This window comes from Balaenoptera physalus (assembly GCF_965194825.1).
Source record: "Balaenoptera physalus genome assembly, chromosome: 20".
Classification (NCBI taxonomy): Eukaryota; Metazoa; Chordata; class Mammalia; order Artiodactyla; family Balaenopteridae; genus Balaenoptera; species Balaenoptera physalus.
In genome coordinates this window covers 38,098,448-38,122,018 of record NC_138901.1, presented here as the reverse complement: position 1 = coordinate 38,122,018, position 23,571 = coordinate 38,098,448, and the positions used below count along the sequence as shown (strand labels likewise).

The following is a 23,571-nucleotide window of genomic DNA, read 5'->3' as shown; positions in this document are numbered from 1 at the left end:
CTGTTCTATCCATCACCCCTAGAAAGGGCCAACGGTACCAATCAACCCACGAGCTACTAGGTAAGGGCCTGTTACAATCTGGGCAGTGCCGTCTCCGGGGACGGTAACAGATGACTACACTGGACCCTCTATGTGCAGATATCACCCGAGGCCCTTCATAAGTGTTAACCTACTTAATTCCCTGAACAATTCTGGGATGTAGGAAATATTAAAATCCTCATTTTACAGATGAAGAAACTCAGGCACAAAACCATTAAGTGATTTGTCTAAAACTCCGTAGCTAGTAAGTGGCATTTAACTGTGCTAAACAGCTTCTTAAAAAATAGGCAATAGAAACTAACTTGAAACTTCCTGACCAGAGGAGAACAAATGCGACTCCTCAGCCTGAGCGTTTTATAATAGTCAGGCAAAGCGCAAGAACCTAAAATCTACCCACTCGTGTTGGATGCAGTGGGGCTGAGTGGTTAAGAGGGCAAAGGGACTTGGGATTCAGACAGACTTCAGACCAAAGGCCAACCCTGACCCTTACTAGTTCTGTGGCCCTAGGAAAGCTTCTTATCCCCCTCGGACTCAGTTTCCCCATCTGTCAAATGGAGAGAATACCAACTATTGCCAAGGACTGTTGTAAGGACTAAATTAAAGATTAAGCAGATAGAGGCTCATATGGTTCCTTGAACATATACTGAAACACAGTATGTGACAGTCATTATTCTGAGTTTAAGACTTTTCTTTTTGATTATTCAAATAAAATAAAGAAGTACCCTCTCTAAGAATAACTTCCCAGAGAGCTGGGAGCTTGATGCTATCTACCCTTGAAGGAGAGGGTGAAAAGGGACACCTTGTTGTATTTGGGAGCCAAATACTGTCCCAACTGGACCAACCATCCTCCGCTGCTACGACAATGTACTACGGGGGGGCTCGGGCCCAAGATCCCGCCGGTTCACACCTCTCACACCGCACGGAAGGCAGAGGTTATGATTCCAAAACCTCACGTCCCGCACACTAGTCAGCCACTCACCCAAGGTGACCCCAAGCAGACACTACCTATGAAATCACAGGTCAGGATGCTCTGAGCCACAGAGCAGCCGTTGGTGTCATACAATCTGTGATTTCCAAACCTCAATGTCTACACACGGTAAGGTCAAGATCACAAGTACAAAACTTTGGAATTCTATCTATATCATGGTCCCTTGTTAAGGAGGCAAAAAGGAGAGGAGGGGAGAAGGCGGAAACAAGAGAATGATAGAGCTCTCTGTAGCTGCCACACACCCCACAGATCAGGGGTGGTATCTGCCCAGAACATCACTCCTAAGAAAGGGTCGAAAGAACGCAGTATGAATTACGCTTAAGGCACAAGTCCAGGGCGGGAAGTTCTCCATGAAACAGCAGAGCCACAGTCCTATCAGGGACCCAGCTTCTACATTGGTCCAAAAGAGCTCAGCACGTGGTACGGAGCAGCTCCATGGTCCTGCACGCACACAACAGGTTCCCCAGTGCCTGCCCAACAAAGCACAGCCGCATCTGCTTGGCCTGGCATTCAAGGCCTTCCACGAGCTGGCCCAGCCTGCCAACGAGGCCCCATCCTAGGGCACCCGGCAGTACACACCCTTTCCTGCAGCTGCACAACCTGACCTCCCGACCTCCTGGGCCCCAGTAGGAAGAACTGCATTCCTGCCATTCTTCCTTCCTACCTGTTCTTCAGAATCTGGGGCAAAAACCACCTCCCCCAAGGGGCTAGCTTCAGTCCTCCTTCTTCCAAATGCTGTTCCGACCTCCCTTACCGTGCTCATTGAATCCTCTCCTGTAGCACAGGCAGCTCCCTGTCCTTCCAACCTAGAGGTAAGACCCCTGAAGACAAGCGCTGTGTCTCCTTTGTCATCCTGCATTCACTCTATCTAAATGGAGGTCACAGTGTGCAAAAGAGCACGACTAAACGCTGAGGGCTATTTTTTAATGAGTAAAATATGCTTGTGCCTTTATTGTCCAGTAGAGGCAATAAGGCATGAACCTAAGGAACTATAAAACCCAGAACAAAGCACCTAACACAGAGATTGGTCCCTGGTGCTGGGCAGAGACTGGGAAATAATTACTGAACACTGAATGTGGCATCTGAATGTATTAAAGACATGGCCAGTGCCCACCCCCTTCACTCTTACCCTGCTGAGGTTCTCACACTGGCCGGTGTGTTGTATACTTTGCTCACCGCTCCTTTGCCCCACCAGAGTGAAAGCCCCACGAGGGCAGGGCCTTTGTCTTATTCTCCACACCATCCCCAGAACCATTCACAAGTGTCTGGCACATGGCAGGTGCTCAGTAACGTTTGGTGAATAAACGAATGAATGAGTGCCCGGCACAATGCCTAATGGATGTATCAATACGATTTTTGCTAATTTATTATTGTTGGAAGGGCCATAACCGAAGAAAAGGTAAAGTGCTGTGAAAATCCAGAGAAAGAATTATTACATCCAAGAAGAAGCAGGGACAGCTTCGTGGAAAAGGTTAACGACTAACTCTTTTAGTCTCTTTTGTACAGTAGAGAGAAGGAAGGGCAGTGCAGATGGGGACCCACAAAAGGGCAGCTCTTCAGAGAAGGCGGAACACTCAGGTTCTAAGCAGCAAAAGGTTAGAGGAGTTGGGGAATAGGCTGGAAGAAGACCCCCATACAGATCTTGAAGGACCTTGCCTCCCAGGCTAAGTTTAAAGTTTGTTCGGTGGGCATTGGGAAGCCAAGGAGGGTTTCCTAAATCCCCCCGAAAGTGGGTGCACACACAGACAGTCAGCAAGTACAAACAATGAAAGGAGCTCTTAGTAAATGAACACACCAGATCAAACAAGAGGGCAGAAATGAGGAGCCCCATCTCTGTTTTGTGTTCTCGGGGCTCTTGGCTGGAGAACGTTCGGGGTTTAAAAATACAGAATAGGACAAAAAGAATGGATGCAGCCTCAAGAGGCACCCAGGAGGGTCAGCTGATTCCTCAGAGCATTCCTCCTTCTCCTTCCCCGGAGGGGCACAGGCGTCTCACCTGTCCGCCAGAAACATCTGACATAGAACACGGGCCCTCCAGCATCCGCGTGGACTGACCTTAACACTGAAGCGAAAGCACATGAGGAGAGGCAAAAATCCAGGGAAAGGACATTTGTAGGACAAGGTGCCCTCCCCACCCTGAGCTGACACCTGCTGCTACCGGGAACGAAGGAAGAAGCCACGCTCCCCGAAAAGAAAGAAGCTAAGCCACTAATCCCCCGAGGCCCTCGCTGCCGCGGACGAGGGCTGCAGACACCCCACCACATCCCTGCTGGGGACAGAAACCCACCGGCAGGTCGGTTAACTGTGGCTGCCCAGATGACAGCTGCACATCACCCAGGATCTGCAAGACACTAGGAGGACCCGACCCGCGGCAGCAGGGGAGGCCAGATGTCGAAAACTCACCCCTCGCCCTTGAGAAGCTGCCAAGAAACTGCTCCCCCGGAACAGGACATGGGTGCGTGAGACACCCAGCCTGCACTGAACCCATCTGGAGAGCCTTCCAGGGGGCAGGAAAACCCGGCTTCTAGCTCAGCCTTGCCACAACTTAGCTATGTGGCCTGTGGCAATCGACATAACTCCCCTGAGTGTCAACTGCCTCCCCTGTGAAAAAGGCAGGCTGGATTCCACGCACTCATTTAACAAACAGTCACCAAATGGCAACCATCAGCAGCCCCCTGCCGTCAGGGGGCTTACCTTCCAATGAAGAGTTTTCTTAGGGCATTTGCACCATCGTAATGTTTTTTATTCTACAAAAATAAGTCTATAATAATAGTATCAGCAGACCTTTGCCGGGTGCTACTTGGTGCCAGGCTGCCGGCAAAGACTTCTGCATTCCTCTTGAAAACAGCTCCAGGGACTTCCCTGGTGGTCCAGTGGCTAAGACTCTGCACTCCCAATGCAGGGGGCCCGGGTTCGATCCCTGCTCAGGGAACTAGATCCCACATGCATGCCGCAACTAAGAAGCCCACGTGCCGCAACTAAACATGCTGCAACGATGATCCCGCGTGCCACAATTGAGACCCAGCACAGCCTAAATAAATAAATATTTTTGAAAAAAGAAAACAGCTCCATGTGGGGTGCTCCACGATCCCAGTTTTAAAGGGGAGGAAACTGAGGCTTGGCGGGCCCGAGGTGATTTGCCCAGGGTCACCCAGCTGTGACCAAAGGCAACTGGAGATAGGTTGAACAAATGAGATCTCTCTTGATCAACAGATAAGGTTCTGGCCTCGAAAACTGAAGGAGGAAAATGGTAATCAGGGGAGTGGGGAATGCTTTACTATACATGAGGATAATTAGGGCAGATGGTGAGTTACGCCCAGACTCACTCTTGCCCCAAGATGCTAGGCTGTCTCTTGGTTTCTCCATACAAGAAAAAGAACCCCAAAAGCTTGAGCGAAATTCTTCCAGGTAGCCAACACTTCTGCCCAAAAAGACCGACGAAAGGATACGACATGATTGATCCCAATCATCCCCGTTTCTCCAACGGCTTCAAATTAAGTCATCTTTTTAGAGTAGCATGACCACTTTAATCTTTAAAGATAGAGGGGAGGGAAACTCTTACATATTTTACCAAATGAAGTCATCATCCGGAGAAATAGAAAGATACAGAACAGACCTATCTTCTTCTGATCAAAATGTGCTTCACTAATTAACGGCCACTAGTCTCCAAAGAGCTTCCCCTCGACTAGTTAATAATGCCCATTATACTTCACTTGAGATGTGAATATTTCTATCGCAAAGAGGGAGAGATGAACTGCAGGATTCAAAACCCTTCCTTGGGTTGCTCATTAAAATTCTCGTCAAAACAGATTTTTATTTATGTGATACATTAAAGAATATTATGACAGTCCTAATACGAAATCTGTTCTTTGCTGCCGTGGATTTTCTTTTGTATCCAGTTACAGTTTCTTTCCACCAGTCTTGTTTTAACACCTCCACGGAATATTTCTCTGGCAAGTGTTAGCACGGAGGGACGGCCAGAGAGCAGGGAAATGAGTCTTAACTGAGAGACACGCTGACGCATCACTGACAAGTTCTTCACCCAGTCCCCGAGGAGGGGCACGGCTCACCTTGCCACTGAGACCCTAACGCAAACGCACACAAGTTTTAGTGGAGACAAACAATAGATAAATAAGGCTTGAGTTAACGTTCTACTCTCCTGCCAGCTGGGTCTTGGCCTCCAAAACTCCCTTCAGTCTGAAATCCCCCTGGTCGGACTCAAATTCTACTGGAAAATAACCATTGACAAGGAAGACGCTCTCTCCACACCCTGCCCCAGCTCCCAACCACCACGCCCCGCCCTCAAGCCCAGAACCCTCTGAAAGATGCCCCGAGGGCTCGGATGGAGAGACACACCAGTGTCACACAATGGTATGACATCACAGGGGTTGGGCGAATCACCCAACCATGGAACATCGAGGTCCGGAGGTGCGGTTCTGCTCCTCACGGCCTGGTGACCACTCAGAGCTGCCGCCTCCTCCGTACCCCTCGGGGCCCCCGCAGGACAAATGCCGGGAGAGGGCCCAGTTCTGGGGCCACGGTACGCCACTTCTCAACCCAGCTGCGCCTTGGTTTCCTCATCCAGAAAATGGAGATAATACTAGCACCCACCTCACAGGGCAGAGGTGAAGACTGAGGGGGTGAATACACATCATGTCCCTTCCACAGTGCCTGGCACATGAACTCAATGAACGTCGTCATTATTACTAGACCTCTCACAGGATTAGCGTGAGGGCCTCACGAAAATAACAAGAAAAACATTAGGTAACTAAACCAGAATGGAAAAGAATACGAAAAAGAATACATATATACGTACACACATACACATATACAGCTGAATCACTTTGCTGTACACCAGAAACTAACGCAGCACTGTAAATCAACCGTACGTCAATAAAAGAAATTAAAAAAACTAAAACAGCAGATCCCACATATGGTATTACCATACGCTAGCTCTTTTTTTAGGCACTTTACCTTTCTTAATTTATTTACTTCTCACCAAAACTCAGTGAGATAGGGAAACTGAGATTTGAGGAAGTTAAATGATTTGCCCAAATTCACAGTTAACAAGTGGCACAGTTCGGATCCAAACACAGGCTGTTAAGCTTGAAAACAACAACAACGGTGATTAAACCAACAGTAACGGTGCTGGTGAGGATGAGGCTGATAAGTGTCAAGGCCCTCACCCTGTGCCAGGCTCCTTTACTCTTCACGACCCCCTTCTGAGGGCGTTACCGTCATCACTCCCATTTTACAGATGAGCAAACTGAGAGTAGATGATTTCTCAGTGTTGCAGGACCTGGGATTCAGATGGAGACAGTGGATAGGAAAGTTCCTTGTAAAGTAACGTGTGTCATAAAAAGTAAAGTATTGTTATGAAATTCCTAGAATTCCATGGAAAGATGTCCTTCCCCAACTGGTTTAATGTTAGCTCACATCCAAAAGTCTGGTAATTCACCTAAGCCAACCCAGACTCCTGGGTTGGGGCAGGGGTGGGGGGCACACTTTGACAAGTTTGAGAAATATTGTCTCGTTTTTAAGTTCAATGCATCAGTGAAAAACCAAATGCCAGAGTATATTAAAATAAAATATTGTCCTCCTGGTTTTAAAAAAAATGGGGGGTTGGGGAGGAGCAGCAAGGGAGAGGAGAAAACAGGTCAAACCCATGGTTTGACCAAGTCAGGGATTTTTCCAGTTTCCCTCTAGGGTAATCTGATCCGAGTTCTCGGTGATCAAATGACTAACCTGGAAATTTGAAGATTCACATTTATGGAAGAAACAGCAATTCTTCCAAACTGAGGAAACACTGCTTATCCTGGAAGCCTTCTGAAATGTCAAGGATCACACACAGTTTGGAAAGCAACCTTTAAACACTTAATACGGTCCCAAAGTTTGTGCTCAGTACAGAAATAATCTAACCTCTTTGGTTCATTAATTCCTATTATTTGCTTAAACTTTAGGGAAAAAAATGCCTAAAGAAAATATTTCACTATTTTTGTTTAGAGCTTTGTGTTTCCTTCGAAAGAGGGAAGGGGAAGGGAGGGGAAGGGAAAGGAAGGGAAGGGAAAGGAAGACATGGAAGAAAGAGGGGGGAGAGAGAGAGAGGGACGGGAGGGATGAAGGAGGGAAGGAGGAAGGAAGGAAGGAGGGAATCGCATGGTAGGCTCCAACCTGAAATTCTCAAAATACCATCCACAACAGCCAACTATTTCTTCATTAATGTACAAAACCATTCCTTCCTTTGCACAGCTAAAAGGTTCCACTTCTGGGAGACCATGCTTAAAGAAATAAACTGAATTTGCTAAAACCACAGCACTATCCCTTTATGACCTACAGTCAGACACTTCACCTTTTCCCCTTTCCCTTAAAAGAGGGCCAAGACCACAAGATGCGGAAAAAGTATTTCTTCCGATATTACCCGGGGAAGAAAAAAGTATAATTAAAAAGTGAAAATTTAGTGTGGAAGCCATAGGCCCTTTAAATTTCACCTTAAGCTTTATGCAGCTGTGATATTGTGGCCACACCTGGCAAGCTCAGTGAAAATTATGTTAACCACACACTTGGGAAAAGGTGAAGGCCTATCTCAAGCCTTTCAGCAAGGCTTGTAGTACCACTCCTACAAAGGGACAACGTTTCCAGCACTTCTCCGCCCAGGCACCAGCACCTGCACCAAAGGGTAGCACTGCTGGCTTCAAGTGTGCCCAGATTTACCCAATCTACCTGAAACCAATACATCCAACCACTTCCTCTGTCAGATTGAGGGCTTCATGGGTCTACAAAGTTGTTTTTCCAAGAAAGGACAAGTTGTTTACTTAAGTTCTACTCCTCTACATAAACTCTAAGTTGTAAGACCTCAGAAGAGTACCCTCCAACAAAGAGTCACGAGGAAATGTCCAACTTTTCCTGATATGATCTCAGCGATGCTTAAAAAATAAATAGAACACTTGCATAAATATTGCAACAGATGGAGCTATGTCCTCCCAGGAAGGATCGGGCTTGCCCCTGCCCCCAGCTGGATGCTCAGAACCCACCTGGGGACGGCTGACTTGCAGACGCACGGTTATTTCACAGAGCGCCTGCCCTGGCCTCTCCACAGCCACGTGCTGATACCCTGAAGAAACGGTGTGCACCAGGTTTCAACGCTTCCTTGCCAGTGCTCTGTTGGAAACTTGAAATCCTTGGCAACCACCTCGGAGGGCTAAAATCCTATTACTGATTCTCCTACTTACCTTGGGTTGCGCTCGGCGAGGAAATGCAACTTTGGGGTCAATCTGGGGAAAAAATGCAAAAGCAGGAGTCAGCTGCATGACTTTGAGGGGAGAAAAACAATTCTGACTAATCACCTAGTTATTAATCACTCATTTCTCAGGCTTTTAACCCAGCTTTTAGTAACTTCTCAGGCAACTTAAAAGCTTCCTTAAAGTTTGATCTAAACTGCAACGGTCTCTCCCAAAATGTAACAAACACAGCGAGCCTTTCTGAAACATCCCACCATGAATTTCAATGTGTAATGCTGTAATACACCAGATCTCATGTGTTCTTATTTAGGCAAGGGCTTCGCTTGCATTAGGGCTTCATGCATCTAATTTGCATCTTTTCTGGGAGAAAAGATGAGAACATCATCACTGAAAAAAAATCATAACCTGAAATTTACATGGAAGACCCTTCCAGCAGCACGTAACTGGATGGTAGTTCTTCTCCTCAATGATAACTAAACAACACAGGTGGGGAAGGGGATTCCAAAAATTTTTAAGTCAACAACGTCCAAAAAACTCCCCATCAACATGCAACACCATGCTCTGCTTGAATTAATTCACTCATCTTGGCAAAAGTAAAATTACCTAAGATGAATCAAAAGGATAGTTCGTTCTGTAGTTATACCTCAAAAGAAAGCAGGTGTCAAAAACTACAGAGACTGAGTGGGTTCTTAAAAATAATAATAATGAATAAAAATAAATGGAAACATTGGAGATAAATGCACCTGGATTTTCAAAATCACAGGGGGTAAAAATCTATGAGCAACCTAAACCCATGTTAGAAAAGTAAGGCCGTTATGGGGAGAGGATAAAAAAAAAAAAAAATTTACTGAAAAAAAGCAGTCAGAATCTAGTGCAACATTTAGGATATTCCCCCTACCCCAACCCCAGTCTGAATGGAAAAACAACCAGTACACCAGATCAGACATCTGCAGATCTGAATCAGGGACTGGCTTTAAAACTCTGAACAATTCCCACAGAAGCATTTGAGTCTAATAGGCTGATTTGAGGGGGGAAAAGTTGTTGGACAGAAAATATGGGTAAGGAAAGAATGAAAAAATATTCCCATTGTTAGTTTTCATTAGATTTCTAAATGTCACAAATCTCTGGGTAAAATTCAACACGGAGCGTGGCATGAATACAGCTACAAGTTATTTATTTATCCGCTTTGGCTTTCATATTAAAATTTTCCCCTTTTAAAATGTAAATCTCAACCTTGTTTTCAGTTCTGCCATGGGGGGCGGGGGCGGGGAGAGTGATGCTTTGGGAAAAAGCACAGAGGAGGGGGAAAGTCACACCAGAGCTAATTCTGTTCCCAGACTTAACAGCCCCTAGGACCTAACCAGTAAGACATAGTCACCACTTTTATTAAGGTAGTTTAAAGACCTCATAAAAGCCTGCAGCATGTTTTCCACCTTTAAACATCACCTGAGAAATGAGAGATTACTTTGCAAAAACTAAAACAGACAAAAATCTCTGATCTAGGAAACTACCCTTTCATGGAGATTAACATTACCACAGCTACAGGTATATTCAGCACTGACTAGGAGCTGTCGACAGGAGAAATACAACAGGTGTGGATTTTCCATTCTGTTGAGCAAACGTAAGACAGATATGTCTTCCCATAAACACTCTCCCAAAGTTTTTTTTTTTTTTAGCTGATCAGCACACAACTGCAATAATAAGTCACCTTGTTTGTGGGGCAAAAGGTGAGGAACATGTCAGAGGTGAGAGAAAGGCCAGGAGCCAGAAGAGAGTAGGGAGAAGTAAAGAAAGCAGAGCGCTAAAAAATTATATATATCTAAAGTTACAAAACTCGAAGCCAATTCAGATCTCCTGTATAGGGTATTGCGGTAACAACGTGTTATACCACAATGAGAGATCTTCTGTGGGCCACGTGTACACGCTGAGATCTTAAAAGGAGAGGACAGGTCAAGAGAAGTAAGGCAAATCCCAACCTTTTGTACATCCCTGTCAACGGTTTTTTAAAAACGAACGAAAAAGAAAACTACCAAAAATGAAAACATTAGTTAGTTAAGTACAACTCTACTTACTGTAGCTACAAATCCTCTAGGAAAAGACTAGGGTACTATTTTGGATGTGACTGGCCGTTACCTAAACAAAGCTTTTAAGGTAACAGTAAACAAGATCCTCGTTTCCATGTCAATAAACCAACCGCTTCTGCCTCCGGCACTGAACGTTGAAACAAAGTCAAAAGCTAGGTTATACTAAATAATAGTGACCAAAACATGTCTACAAACAATTAGTGAGGGAAAACTGCAGGCGCTGCATCTGATACTGAGGGAGATGACCCACCAGACACCATAGAAATCAAATACTATAATACTTCTCCCACCCGGGGTGGACAGAGGGGTGAATAATAAATTCCCGAATTTGCCTTGAAATATTTTTCCTCTTTAATTTTACTAGCTTTTTGAACTGTCTAGCCAAGAAGTCAAAGAGATAAAAATTCTTCAGACATCCGTTATCACCCTGAAAATGATTGTCCCTGAAATTAAATGATCTGAAAGTGCAAAAAGCCTGGGCCACAAGCTAGGACAAGTTCAGTGCAATTAATAAAGCAACTTAAAGTGTGGGCCTCTTTTCTTTGGGGGGGGTGGTGTGGGGGTAGGAGGCATGCACCTGACCTCTGATCAGAGAAAAAGAGTAAATTTGCAAAATCAATTCAAGGGTACCAAAGGTGGCCAGGTTCTTGTCTTCTCTGCCATTCAGTGTTAAAGCCAAAAGGGACATGAGAAGATCACTTGTTCCACTCCTTTATTTTACAGAAGAGGAAACTGAGGCCTAGAGGCAGGGAACAACTTGCCCAAGCTCTGCACGGGCAGCTGGGCCTAGAGCATGATTTTCCACCCCACCCCTACCCCGGCCCCCATCCCACTCACCCACCACAGAGAGGTGAAGTCCCCAGCGGCCCAGCACTGCATCCCAAAGTCACCTCAGGGCCCCTGCCTTAAGGCGGATGAATAAAAACCATGGGGAAATTCTAGTAGACAAGGAAGGCAGGAGAGCCACAATAAAATGCTATGAACTCCCCTTCCTCTCCCCCATTAAATGTAGTATTATACACTGATACTTTCTTCCCTTCCTCTTCTGACCTTAGAGACTTTTATCCCCTCAACAATGGACTTTAAAACCTTCTAATGCTGTAAAAGTACCCACACTCAAAGGATCTGAAAAAGAAAAGAAAAAACAAACAAACAAAAAAAAACCACTTTGAAACCCAAGACCTTATCAGCCTTAGATTTCACACCATCTGGAGTCACCCACTGGATGCCCAGCTTGGATCTGGGAGGTATCCTTCCCTTCTCAAACCACCTTCCAAATCCGAAGTGCCCAAGAGGAACCTGTTGCCTGGACTGTGGTTAGCGCCCCCTCACCTCCTCGCGTCCCCAGTCCCCCTTGGCCCCCAGTCCCCCTCGGCCCCCTGTCCCCCTCGGCCATGAAGCAAGCTGTGCCTTCTAAGAGCCGATTCCCACAGCCACAGTTGGTTAACGCGGGCTGGGCTCGGCTGACAAAGAAAAGTTGCCTCTGATCGGTGGTGGAGTCTCTTCGCAGGGTCCTTTGGCCCGGAAGATAGCCTCTCCCCAAGCCGACCCCTCCCCCAAGCCTAGGCCTGGCAGCATCTGGGGCTGCAGTGGGACAGGCTCTAAAAAGAAAACCCCAAATCCAGCCTTTGCGGCAAACTTTAGGACCGACTTGCAACCTCAGCTTCAAAGTACCCAGTTCTCAGCACAGAAGCAAAAGAAGACACTGTCTCTTTAAATTGGGCTGTCAATGCCCAGATCGGTCCTGAAAAGGGGCAAACAACAACAACAAGGAAAAGCAACCTACCGTCTTGGAATCTAACTCGTGGTGGGGCTGACCTAATACTTTATCTACACTTGCTGGGTCTGCGAACGTGACGAAACCGAAGCCTCTGAAATGAGACAAAGAGGGAGAAAAACAAACAAGAAAATGTGACACCATCGAGAGCAACAAGGAGCGAGCCCTAATGCAGAATGGAGAGCAAAGTTGCCCCCGCTCACCCCCACTCCCCACCCTCCCCACCCCCTCCTGCCTACAGCCCTCGGCCTCGCAAGGAAACACATCAAGGTTAATGGGGGAAGTGGAACGGGGGCAGGGCGGGTGGAGGTAACTTGGAGAACGCTGGTGTCTCCACTCTTTCGCCACCTCAGTTTCTCTCCTCCTCCTCCCCTTCCCTTTCTTTAACGCTTTGTTTTATTCCGAAGAAACCCAGGCACTTAGAGGAGATCCAACCAGCTTTCTAAAGGGGCTTAAGAGTTCGGGGAGTTGGGAGTGCGGGGGAAGCACACATTAAAAAAAAACAAAAAAACAAAAAAACTATGTGGAAAGTGAATGAAGCTGAATGTCATTTGAAACAGAAGAAAAAGAAGCGACGGGAAAATGACTTAAAGCGGAGATGTGGGCATCTGTGTATCCAGAATTCAGCCCCAATTAACAATAACCTTTGGGGTTAATGGAGGAGGAGGGAGGATGGAGCGACGTTCGAAACCAGCCACATGCCTGAGCCCCATTCTAAATCCGCTTAGCTACTTCCGAAGACACCTCCAAAAATAACACTTAAACTTTGTTCTAAAATAAAGACAAAATCCAGAAGGGAATGCTTTACCTGGAGCGTTTCGTAGTGGGATCTCTCATGACCATACATTCTCTAATTTCTCCAAATTTGCTAAAATAGTCTCTAAGGCTATCTGTAGAGAGAGAAAGAGAGAGATTGGGGGGGGGGGGGGGGGGAAGGTGTGGAAAAAAAAAAGCAATGCAAATTTTGATCAAGGACAAAAACCAAAAGTAGTTTTCTGTTGTTATTCTGGGTGTTTTTTTTTTTTTTGCACACGCGGGGGAAATTCGGCAACAGAGGTCGCGTAGAGGGCTCGGAAAGGATTTGCTATTTAAAAAAATAACCTTGCACAGGAGAAGTGGGGAGCCAATGGCGAGGGGGGGGGGGGGCTCCTACACCGGGATAACAAAGAGCAATAAAGAAGCCAAGAAGGGGGGGACCCAGGCGTCCCCCCCTCCCTCCCTTACCTGGTGAGGTCTGCCAGCTCAGTCCACCGATAAACATTTTACTAGAGGGAGAAAACATAACAGAAGTGAGCACCGATGTCAGATCGGCCATTTTGACGTGTAACTTACAAAAGCTAAAAGGAAAGCGGGGAGGGGGGGGGAGCGAGCGAGCGAGAGCCGGGAGGTGGGGTGGGGGAGAAGGTGACGGCGAAATGCAATCCAAAGGTGTGTAACTTCCACTGGGGGGGGGGGGGGCGCGCGGGAGGGATTGGGGGGGCGCGGGAGATGCCCGGCTCCGCGCACCGCCGTCCCCGCCGCTGCAAGGAGAGCGAGCCCGAGGCGGCGCGGTGGGCAGCGGCTGGAAACTTACCCGGGGTCGTGCTGGGAGTCGTTGGCGCTGCCCGAGGTGCCTTGGCTCCCATTTGCCTCCATATCTGAGCCCCCCCGCCCCCCCACCCCCAAAAAACCGAGCCCCACAGCGATCGGAGCGGAGCGGCGGCCGGCTCCGAGCCCCGAGATCTCCCGCTCCCTCCTCCCCCTCCTCCTCCCCCCCGCCCGGGCTCCTCCGAATCTCTCTAAGAGCGGCGGAGCCGGGGCAGCGGCGAGAGCCGTCACACGTGGGCTCGGCTTAGCTCAGCCCCGCTGCTCGCACACCCCCCGTCCCCGCCCCCCCGGCCCATCCCCACCTCTCCCCCTCCTCCTCCCCACCCCCATCCCCTCCTCCTCCTCCCCTCCTCCGCGGCGCACGTGGGGCGGAGTTCTAGAACGTCGTGTAACCAATGCCGGTGACGTCACGCACCCCGGTGCGGCCCCCGCCTGCCCGCGCGCGCACACTCTGCCCCCCGCTGCCCGACCCATGGGGGCGGTGCGCGAACCCCGCGGCCCGAGGAGCCCCGCCTCCGGGCGGGCCGAGCCAAGGGGAGCGCACCCCGACTTCCCTGGATCACATGGGCTGCGGGGGGCGGGTGGATCGGGGGAGGGGGAGGCGCGGGGAGCTCGCCGCGGCTCCTCACTGGGGCAGGGGAGAAGATGCCCCCCACCCCTCTAGTTCGGCCTCTCCATTCAAGTTCCCCGGACCCGGCCTCCTGGATCCGGGGATGGCAACAGCCGCCTGCCCGGCTCTGCGCCCTTTTTCCAGCCACCGCGCAGAAATTTAGGTCAAGGACGTCGGGATCAAATCCAAACCCTGGCGCTCCTCGGGCAGCCGCCGAGACCCCTCAGGATCGCGGGGCTTCAGGATTGCGGAGACTCTCCCGCACAAACACCAGCCACAAGTTTTATTTTCCTTTCGCGCTGGAAGTTCTCTCTGGCTCTCGCTCCGCACCGGCACGTCTTGCGCGGCTCCCCGCCCTTCCCCGGCAGAGGTACGAATCCTTGCCCGGGAAAGGTTATTTTGGAACTTTGAGGAAACTGTCGCGATTCCAGTGGTGAGAAAATGCCGAAGAAAGGGTTTCCGCGTTAATCATAAGGCGCTTAAAAAATATAATAACATAGGGTTATAGAGGTCAAGGTCAAATGATCGGAGTTCAAATCAAATTTTTTTATATAGTGAGAAATAATTTGGGAGCATCTCTGGGAGGGCCGGGAAGGATGGTTATTTCAGGAAACCCCTCTCCAACCCGTTTGCTATATCTATGTTATTGTTTCTATGCCGAGGTAGTAAAATGCATGAGATGTGAATAGCCCAAGCCCCCCACCATCTGGGGATGTAGCTGAGGGTGGCAGAAGGCTTCAAACACACACCCCCGCCACCTTGGGAGCAGTGTGGTGCGGCACAGGTCCTGGCACACAGTAGGTGCTTAATAGATGCTGGCTTTTATCCTTTCCGGCGCTGAAAATTCCTAAAAGATAATTTTGTAGCTTCCCAAAAACAAAGCCCACTTCTCCAGCGGATTTCAGGCCGGCTAAATTCAGGCTGGATTCAATTTGTGGGGTATTTAAAACAATAAGGATATAATTATCCTTATTGTTTTTAATTATTACAATAAATTGAGTTAATATGGCTTAAGGGGGCAACATCATTGGGTATTTGTGGTTCATCAAATACTCAAATTAATGTTAAGCATGAATTGATGCCCAATTAACACTTTTCCACTAATTTTCATAGGATTAGGATACAGTGGAATACACTCAACACCAAAACTGCACCAAATCCACTGTGGGTCTTTGAAAAATAGACCATTTGGAAAATACCAACATCAGCCAAACCCGTGAGTGACCAGGCTCTTAATCTCCCTGTCTCCTAAATTGGGATAATTCTTCCTTGACAGCATTGATAGGGTGAGGGGAGGGTTTGAAATGAACACATGTAAAAGTCCCTTTTTCATTGCAAGCCTATATGGGCTGTGCTTGTTATCATAGATTTTTAGAAGGCACTTTAAAACTTTAAACCAGAAGCCCAAGCATTTTCCAATTCACTCCAAGCTGCTTCCCAAATCATCTGGGGTCCCATGTGTTGAAGAGCCAGTTGTTATTATGGTAATTGTTTATTATGACTATTCTCAATAACAAAATGCAGACAACAGAGCTAATGGGAGTTTGTGGGGGATTTTTACACTAGAACCACAGATCATCAGAGGTGGAAAGGCCTTTCCTGATCCACCCCCCTCATTTTACATCAGGGGCCCAGAGGAACCAAGTTTACCAGGCTACACCCTACCCACCACCTGTCAGTTCCTTAGCGGAGCTCTGGCCATCAGTCCCATGCCCTTTGGCTCTGCTGCATGCATATTTATTCTGCCCTTAACAAGGTGAGAGTGGGGTGCCCTTGTTCCCTGTTGTAGACCTACACAAGCTGAACTGAATTAAATTGCAGGAGCTAGCCCTGCAGTTATAAAGAGGAAGTTAGATCTTAAATCACCAATACTGCATTGTTTTTATTTATTTATTTTTAACTTATATGCAGTAACATTTTACTCTTCTTCGTCTATAAGTCTGAGTTTTGACAAATGCATGGAGTCTAGTAACCATCACCATAAACAGGTTACAGGAAGAGTCTCATTGTCCAAAAAATTCACTCTTGCTGCTCTTAGTTTATTATCATTATGCATTTCTCCTCCAGCTCACTCACTTAATGTAGCCCCTGGGTTAGGAGAATTCCAGGAGCACATCAGTCCTCCACCCTCTTAAAGTTTCAACAGCCCATGACACTGTTGGACACTCCATTCTTTGTAACTCACTCTTCCCTTGGCATCCTTGATGCCCACATTCTCCTGCCTTTCCTCCTACCTCTCCTGCCTTTCCTCCTCTCTTTGCCCTGACTCCTCCTCCTCTGCCTTTCCTTTAAATAGTGGTGTTCATTCTCTCCCCTAACTACACACCCTCTCTGGATGAGATCCTCTGAAGGATGGGTTAAATACCACCTACGTTCTGATGCCACTCAAATTAAAATCTCCAGCCTGCTCTCCCCACAGAACTCCAGGCTCTGGTTAATTTCCTATTCATCATTTCCACTTAGCCTTCCTAAAGTTACCCCCAAACTCCACATTTCCAAAACCACACGCATGCTCGTTTCCCCTAAACCTGAACCTCTTTTAAAGTTTTCTCGACGAACAGAGCCCCAGCCATCTTAGAGACAAGGTTGACCCCTCTCCAGGTTGACACCTTCCCATGTGCAATCCATCATGAAGCTCTGTTGGTTTTACTTCCTCAATGTCTCTCAAATTCCTGCTACTGCATCTCAGATCTCCCACTGGAGCCCCTGCAGTAACCTCCTAAACGCTCTTCCCACACTCATTCTTGCTCCACTAATATGCCTGGAAAGCATTCCCTGACCTCTCTGACGAGGTTGAATCCCCCTCGGTATGCACTGTTATCCTGCCAGAATGCCCTCTGTGTACCCTACCCTGTGTGATCATTTGCTTTATTGCTTATCTCTTCCACTAAGCCATAAGCTCCTGTCCATTTCTGCTCTCCAAGTATTAGCACAGCGCCTACTGGTGCATGGTTAACACTAAGCAAATATTTGTTGAACGAATGAAAGGATGAATGAATGAATGAATGAATGAAGGTCAACATCTAACTTCATTGTAGGCATTTTTGTATCCATGTTCATAAGTCACATAGGCTGCAGTTTTCCCTTCTCATATTGCCCTTCTCTGGTTATACTGGCCTCAAAAAATGAACTGGTTCCTTCTTTTTCCATTTTCTCGAACAGTGCGTATAAAATTGGAATTATGTGTTCCTTGACTGTTTGGTAGAACTTGCCAGTAAGATGTCTGACTCTGGGATAAACATTTCCTAGGTTGATTTTTAACTACTGATTCCATTTCTTTGATGGCTATGGATCTCTTTAGGTTTTATATTCTTCCTAACTCAATTTTTACTCATTATATTTTTCAGGGAAATTGTCCATACCAGCTAGGTTTTCAAATTTATTTTAAAAATGCTGTTCATAGTTTTCTCTTAATATATTCTAATCTCTGCTGCATCTATCCATACCCTTCATTTTTTTTCATTCCAAATATTATTGTATATGTATCTTCTCTTTTCTGGGTCAGTTGTGTCAGAGATCTCCCTATTTTTATCTAGCGTTTCTTTCTACTTTCTACTAGTGTTTTCAAAGAATCAACTTTCAATTTGGTTAATACTATTTTTTTGTTTCATTAATTTTCACTTTTATATACTATTATATATTTTATGTTCTTATGTATAAGAATATATACCATATATAAAATATAATCTAATCAGTGGTCCCCAACCTTTTTCTTTCCACGGTAGTTGGGGGGGAGGGATATGGTTCGGGGGTAATGCAGTAATGCGAGCAATGGGAGCGGCAGTTGAAGCTTTGCTAGCTCACCCGCCGCTCACCTCCTGCTGTGCAGCCGGATTCCTAACAGGCTTCAGACCACTAGCAGTACGCGGGCCCAGGGGCTGGGGACTCCTGATCTAATTGTGTATTGTTAATATATCATGTTATTTTCTTTGTTCTGGTCTCTGGATTTATTTTGTTGGCTTAAAAAGATTCTTGATGGCTTAAGTAATTAATTTTCACACTTCTGTTTTCTTTTTTTTTTAACATTTAAGGCTACAGATTTCACTCCAAGTGCCACTCAAACTACATTCCACAAAATATGTAGAATTTTTATTACCATCCCAGGCAAAGAATGTTTAGATTTCGAGTATGATTTCTTCTTTGCCTCAATACACATGTATTTTTACATTTCTAAACACAAGTTTTTGTTTTGGTTTTTAGTTATTTATGTCTAACTTAATTAAGGTCAGAGAGGTGGTCTGTATGTAGCACATTCTTTATTATTTGTTGAGATTTGCTTTGGTAAATAGTTTTTATAAATACTCCTGTGGTTTTGAAAAGAATGTGTATATCTTATTTGTTGTATAGCATTCTGTATGAGTCTGTTAAATCAAGCTTGTTAATTATATTATCCAGATTTTCTTTAGCCTTACTAATATTTATCACTTTTTATAGTGGTACATTAAAATCTCCTTATATGACTGAATTTGCCAATATCTACTGTAAATCTCTCAAATTTTGCTCTCTATATTTTAAAAGTATGCGATAAGGTACATCAAAAAGGGCTATGAAAATCTCATACTATGACTGCATTTTTTTATTTTTTAACATGTTATTTCTCATTTTGCTTTATTTATTTTGAAGCTGTGTAATTAGGTGCATACAAGCTTAGATTTACTGTTTTCCTAGTGAATCGTTTCTTTAATATATGCATAGATGATCTTTAACCCTAGTGCTTTTTGCTTTAAAGTCTACTTTGCCTACAATAAATATAACTACTCTCACTTCTAGCTGGCATTTGTCTGGCATATCTTTTTCCATCCTTTTACTTTCAACCTTTCTATGTCTTTGATTTTTAGATAAGTCTCTTATACAGCATGTACCTGGATCTTATTCATTTATTTATTGGGTTGACTAGTAAGTTTAGTCCATTTACATTTAATGTAATTGCCGATATTGTTAATGAAACTTAGGGGCACAAAACTGTATTAATCACAATCTCTGGCATAAACATACTATCATCATTAGGTATATCCATGGCCTTATTTTATTTTATTTTTTGATATTATGAACACTTGTAAACCTACTATTCAACTAGAGAACTAAAACAGTAACAGTGACTTACAACTACTTATATACTCCTCCTCTATCTGTTCCCCCACCTGAAGAAACCACCAGTCTCAATCTTGTATTTATTATTCTTCTTTGCTTTTTAAAAAGTTTTATCAAATTTTTATCATATACTCGGTTTAAAATTTTACAAAAATTTTCTGAGGCCTATATTTCTTACTCAACATGGTATTACTAAGATTCAACTAGACTGTTGCTTCTGGCTGTAGTTCATTATTTTCCATATTTGTATAAAATTCCATTTCATGACTGTCCCACAAATTAGTTTGTCCATTCTCCTGTCACAGGTCTTTGAGTTGTTCCAATTTTTTGCTGTTACAAGCAGCTGTGATAAGTAGTCTTATCTTCCGGTGTATGCGGGCAGAATTTTCTCTTTGGAGTGATTCCTGCGTCATGAGCTATGTAAATGTAAAACTTTACAAAATAATGCTAAACTGTTTTCCAAAGTTGCTCTTCCAATTTGTACTCCCACTAGCAATGTATAAGACAGCCTGTTGATCTACTGATTTCTGACATTTGGAACTGATGTCTCATTTTCTTCTGCTTTCTCTAAGTTTTTTGTTTACTTCCTTTCTTTTCTTCTATTGAACTGATCAAGAATTCTTTTTTCCCTTTTCCTCTTTAACTCTTTTAGGAGGTGTAAGATATATTTCTATTCCTTTAGTGATTACTTTACAATTTTTAACATGTACACTTAATCCAGCCTCCCTGAAACTCTACAATAAACAGAGAATTATTCAACTTCAATTACATCCTCCCTTTTACATGTTATTATTGCTTCTTATTTTAGACTCACCTGTTTTTATACCCCTAAATTTAATCACTACTGTCATTTTAGTTTTATACAGTCATTGTTTCGATTTGCCCATGTTTACCAATTTGTTCACCTTTGTTTCTAGCATGTTTTTCTCCCTTTCTTCTAGGTACCAGCCCTTTCCCTTGAAACATATCCTTTAGTAGTTTTTTTTTAGGGAGGTTATGTGAGTGACGTGCTTTCTCTATTAGTATAAAATTGTCTTATTTCACTCTTATCCTTGAATGATGATTTCTCTGGGTGTAAAATTCTAGATTGAAAGTTATTTTATCCTCAGCACTTTTATGAATATGTCATGTCTTCTTGTTTTCTATTTATTGTTGAGACATTTGCTGTCAGTCTAAATGTCATTCCTTTGTAGGTAATCTGTTTTTTCTTTCTGGTTTTAAGATTTTTCTCTCTTGTCTTTGACTTCCTGCATTCTTACCATGCAGTGTTCAGGTGTGAATTTATTTTATTTACATGGTTCAAGATTCATTGCATATCCAAAATCTCAGGATGCATGTTTTTGATCAAACCTGGAAAACTGTCAGCAGTTGTCTATGTAAATCCTGTCTCCCTTACACCCTCTCTATTCTCACCTTCTGGTGCTCATATTAGGTGTACAATGCACCTTCTCTTTCTATGCAACATAGCCTGAACTTTTCTCTCAGACTTTCTATCACTTTGACTCTCTGTGCTGCTTCCTGGGCATTTTCTTCAGATCCATTTGCTATTTTTTCTTCAGCTGTGTCTAATCTGCTATGTAACTCATCCACTGAGCTTTTCATTTCAATGACTATATGTGTCATTTCTAGAAGTTCTGTTTAGTTATCTTTCAAATCTACCTTTTTTTATAGTGTTATGTTATTTTCTGATGGTTCCAAATGTTCTTTTATGTCTTTAATAATTTTTTAACCTACTTATTTTATAGTCTGTCTGATAGTTCTTTTATCTGAGGTTCTTGGGACTCTTGGATCTACTACATCTTGGTTATGGTGGATTGTATCCATGTATGTTTTGTAGTTTGGTGTTGGGTCAGTATTTTTATCTTTTTTTTTTTCCACTTTAGGGTTCCTGGACCATAGAGGAAGGGTAAATTTCAGTCCCAGATTTACATGAGGCTGGGCTGTAGTCCCAAATTCTCAGTGAAGACTTTTTTCTCCACTTTCAACTTATGCCAAGACAAGTTTTCTTGTCTCCCTGTGCCACTAGGGAGATTTTTTTCCAGTGAATTATTTCTATAATGATTCATCCCTTTCAAGGTCCCACATTTACTCGGGTATCTCAGTTCCATCTCCCTGCTTTACTGGACTCAAACAACAGTCTTCTTTCCACAAGGCCAACAAACCTGCCTGAGACCAGCTCCGCATCCTCCTTCTTGCTCACCATGCTAACTGTCATCTTTCTCTTGCTTCTGGCACTGGAGGCCTTTCCTTGTTGTCCCATGAGCTCATTTCAATGGGTGTTTATTACATCTTGACCAATATTTATACATGGTTTATATTTATAAACCAGTATTTATAGTGGGAGGATTTTCAAGTTATTTAGTCTGCCATATTGACAGAAATGGAAACTCACTTCCATTTAATTTTTACTATCTTCCATTTCAAATGCATTTTTTCTTAGAATACTGTGGCATCTAGGATTTCTGAATAATTTTTCTTCTGAATAATCTTTTACGGGTGAGGCAGCATTGGAATTATCTCAAATGAGGCAAACACTGGTCAGTGTGACTATTCATTATAATCACCTGGGAACTTTAAAAAATACTGATGCTTGCTTCCACCCACGAGATTCTGATTTAATTATTCTGGGGGACAGTGTGGGCAGTGATCTTTTTTAAAACTTCTCAACTGATTCTAATGTGCCACCAAGGTTGAACATGACTATTGGAAAACATACTGATAAAAACAAACAGACCGTAATGATCCCTAGGCCCCTTCCCAGAATGTCTGATTTATTTTGCCTGAGGGGAGCCCCAGACATCTAAAATTTCCCTGATGATTGTAGCAAGGGTCCAGGACTGATGATTTACCTGGGTACATCCAGTCAGAAGGGAGGAGTTAAAATAACGTTAGAGCTGGAAGCATGAGCAATAAAGTCCAGCGGTTCCTAGTGTCTGCACACCTGTCCATTGGACTCCTGGGGAGCTTTTTAATTTTACAGATTCCTGGAGGTTGTGACCTGGTAGATTTAATGTAAGGCCAGAGAGTCTTTTATTCCCCAGAGGACTGTGATGGCCAACTAAGTTTGGAAACCACTCAGCTAGCCCGTCTTGTTTTACAAAGGAGGAAACCAGCCCAGAGAGAAGTGTTTTTTTTTCTCAAGGTCGCAGAGCTGATTAAGAAGAAAGCTGACTCCTACCTTCCAGTTTTGTGTCCATTTCATCCATTTCCAACATAAAGTCTCCTGCTGCTTTTAGAAGATCTTGGCCAGTTTAAAAAGGCAGATTCTGAATTTGTGTGCAGTGATTTCAGGAATGTGGGGTCTTCTGGTTTGTTTTGTGTGTGGATGGCACAGCAGAGGGGAAATAAAGCAGTCTGCTGCCTTGCATGTAGGGTCTTCTAGTAGCCAGGTGACCTTGAACGGATAAGCCACCCTCATCTGTAAACGGGGTCATGATGGTTTTAAAGTATCTCCACACATTCTTTAGTCCTCCTGTAAGAGGTGGAGTTTAATTCCCCTCACCCTGAGTGTGGTCTGTACTTAGTCACTGGCTTCTAATGAATAGAATGTGGAGGAAATGATGGCGGTTGAATTCCGAGGCTGGATCAGAAAAGGCACGTGCCCTCCGCCTGGCTCTCTCTCTCTGATCACTCTAGGGGAAGCCGGCTTTCATGCCGTCAAGATGCACAAGTAGCCTGCTAGAGAGGCCCACGTGGAGAAGAATTGCAGTTTCCTATCAGCAGCCCGAACTAACCTGCCAGGATTGTGAGACATCTTAAGGGTGCATCTGCCAGCCCCAGCCATGCCTTCAGAGGACAGCTACCCCATCTCACATCTCAACAACTTCCCGAGAGACCTGGAGCCAGAACCTCCCAGCTAAGCCACTCCCAATTCCTGACCCTCAGATACTGGGTGAGACATTAAATACTTGTTTGAAGCTACTATGTTTGGGGCTAATTTGCTGCACAGAATAGATGATTAATACAGAGATACTTCAAAATGCACGAAAACAGAACTGCTTACTTCATAGGTTTGTGGCAGGATTCCTACACTAACAGTTCTGGAGTGCTTTAGTAAGACTCTAGCCAAATGAACTGCATATTAGATATAAAGTAGTGACTGCATATTATTAATGTTATCAGATTGCAACATATTTCATATTCAATTACCTACAGTG

At 44.7% G+C, this 23,571-nt stretch overlaps 1 protein-coding gene and 2 long non-coding RNA genes across 10 annotated transcripts in view; 1 reads left to right on the top strand and 2 right to left on the bottom strand.

Annotated features, from left to right (window-relative positions):
- The window catches only part of LOC309649792, a 39,300-nt gene extending 31,248 nt beyond the window's left edge, over positions 1-8,052 (bottom strand). The window contains exons 1-2 of the long non-coding RNA XR_014257299.1: positions 6,773-8,052; positions 4,477-5,112 (exon numbers count right to left, since the gene is read on the bottom strand). This is a non-coding gene — a long non-coding RNA (uncharacterized lncRNA). The remainder of the gene's footprint in view (positions 1-4,476; positions 5,113-6,772) is intronic.
- Positions 1-13,851, bottom strand: part of MSI2 (musashi RNA binding protein 2) — a 393,052-nt gene extending 379,201 nt beyond the window's left edge. For all 8 annotated transcript variants that reach the window (XR_014257254.1, XM_082440130.1, XM_082440127.1 and 5 more), the window contains exons 1-5: positions 13,700-13,851; positions 13,351-13,391; positions 12,935-13,016; positions 12,136-12,220; positions 8,257-8,298 (exon numbers count right to left, since the gene is read on the bottom strand). Coding sequence is in view for 7 of the 8 variants with exons in the window: in XM_082440130.1 (XP_082296256.1) it covers positions 8,257-8,298; positions 12,136-12,220; positions 12,935-13,016; positions 13,351-13,391; positions 13,700-13,761 (312 nt within the window). In the remaining variant the exon portion in view is untranslated. The remainder of the gene's footprint in view (positions 1-8,256; positions 8,299-12,135; positions 12,221-12,934; positions 13,017-13,350; positions 13,392-13,699) is intronic.
- A 223-nt stretch (positions 13,852-14,074) lies between these two features.
- Positions 14,075-23,335, top strand: LOC309649782. Its single transcript, XR_014257282.1, has 3 exons — positions 14,075-14,693; positions 15,437-15,539; positions 23,051-23,335. It is a non-coding gene; the product is annotated as an uncharacterized lncRNA (long non-coding RNA).
- Positions 23,336-23,571: the final 236 nt, after the last annotated feature.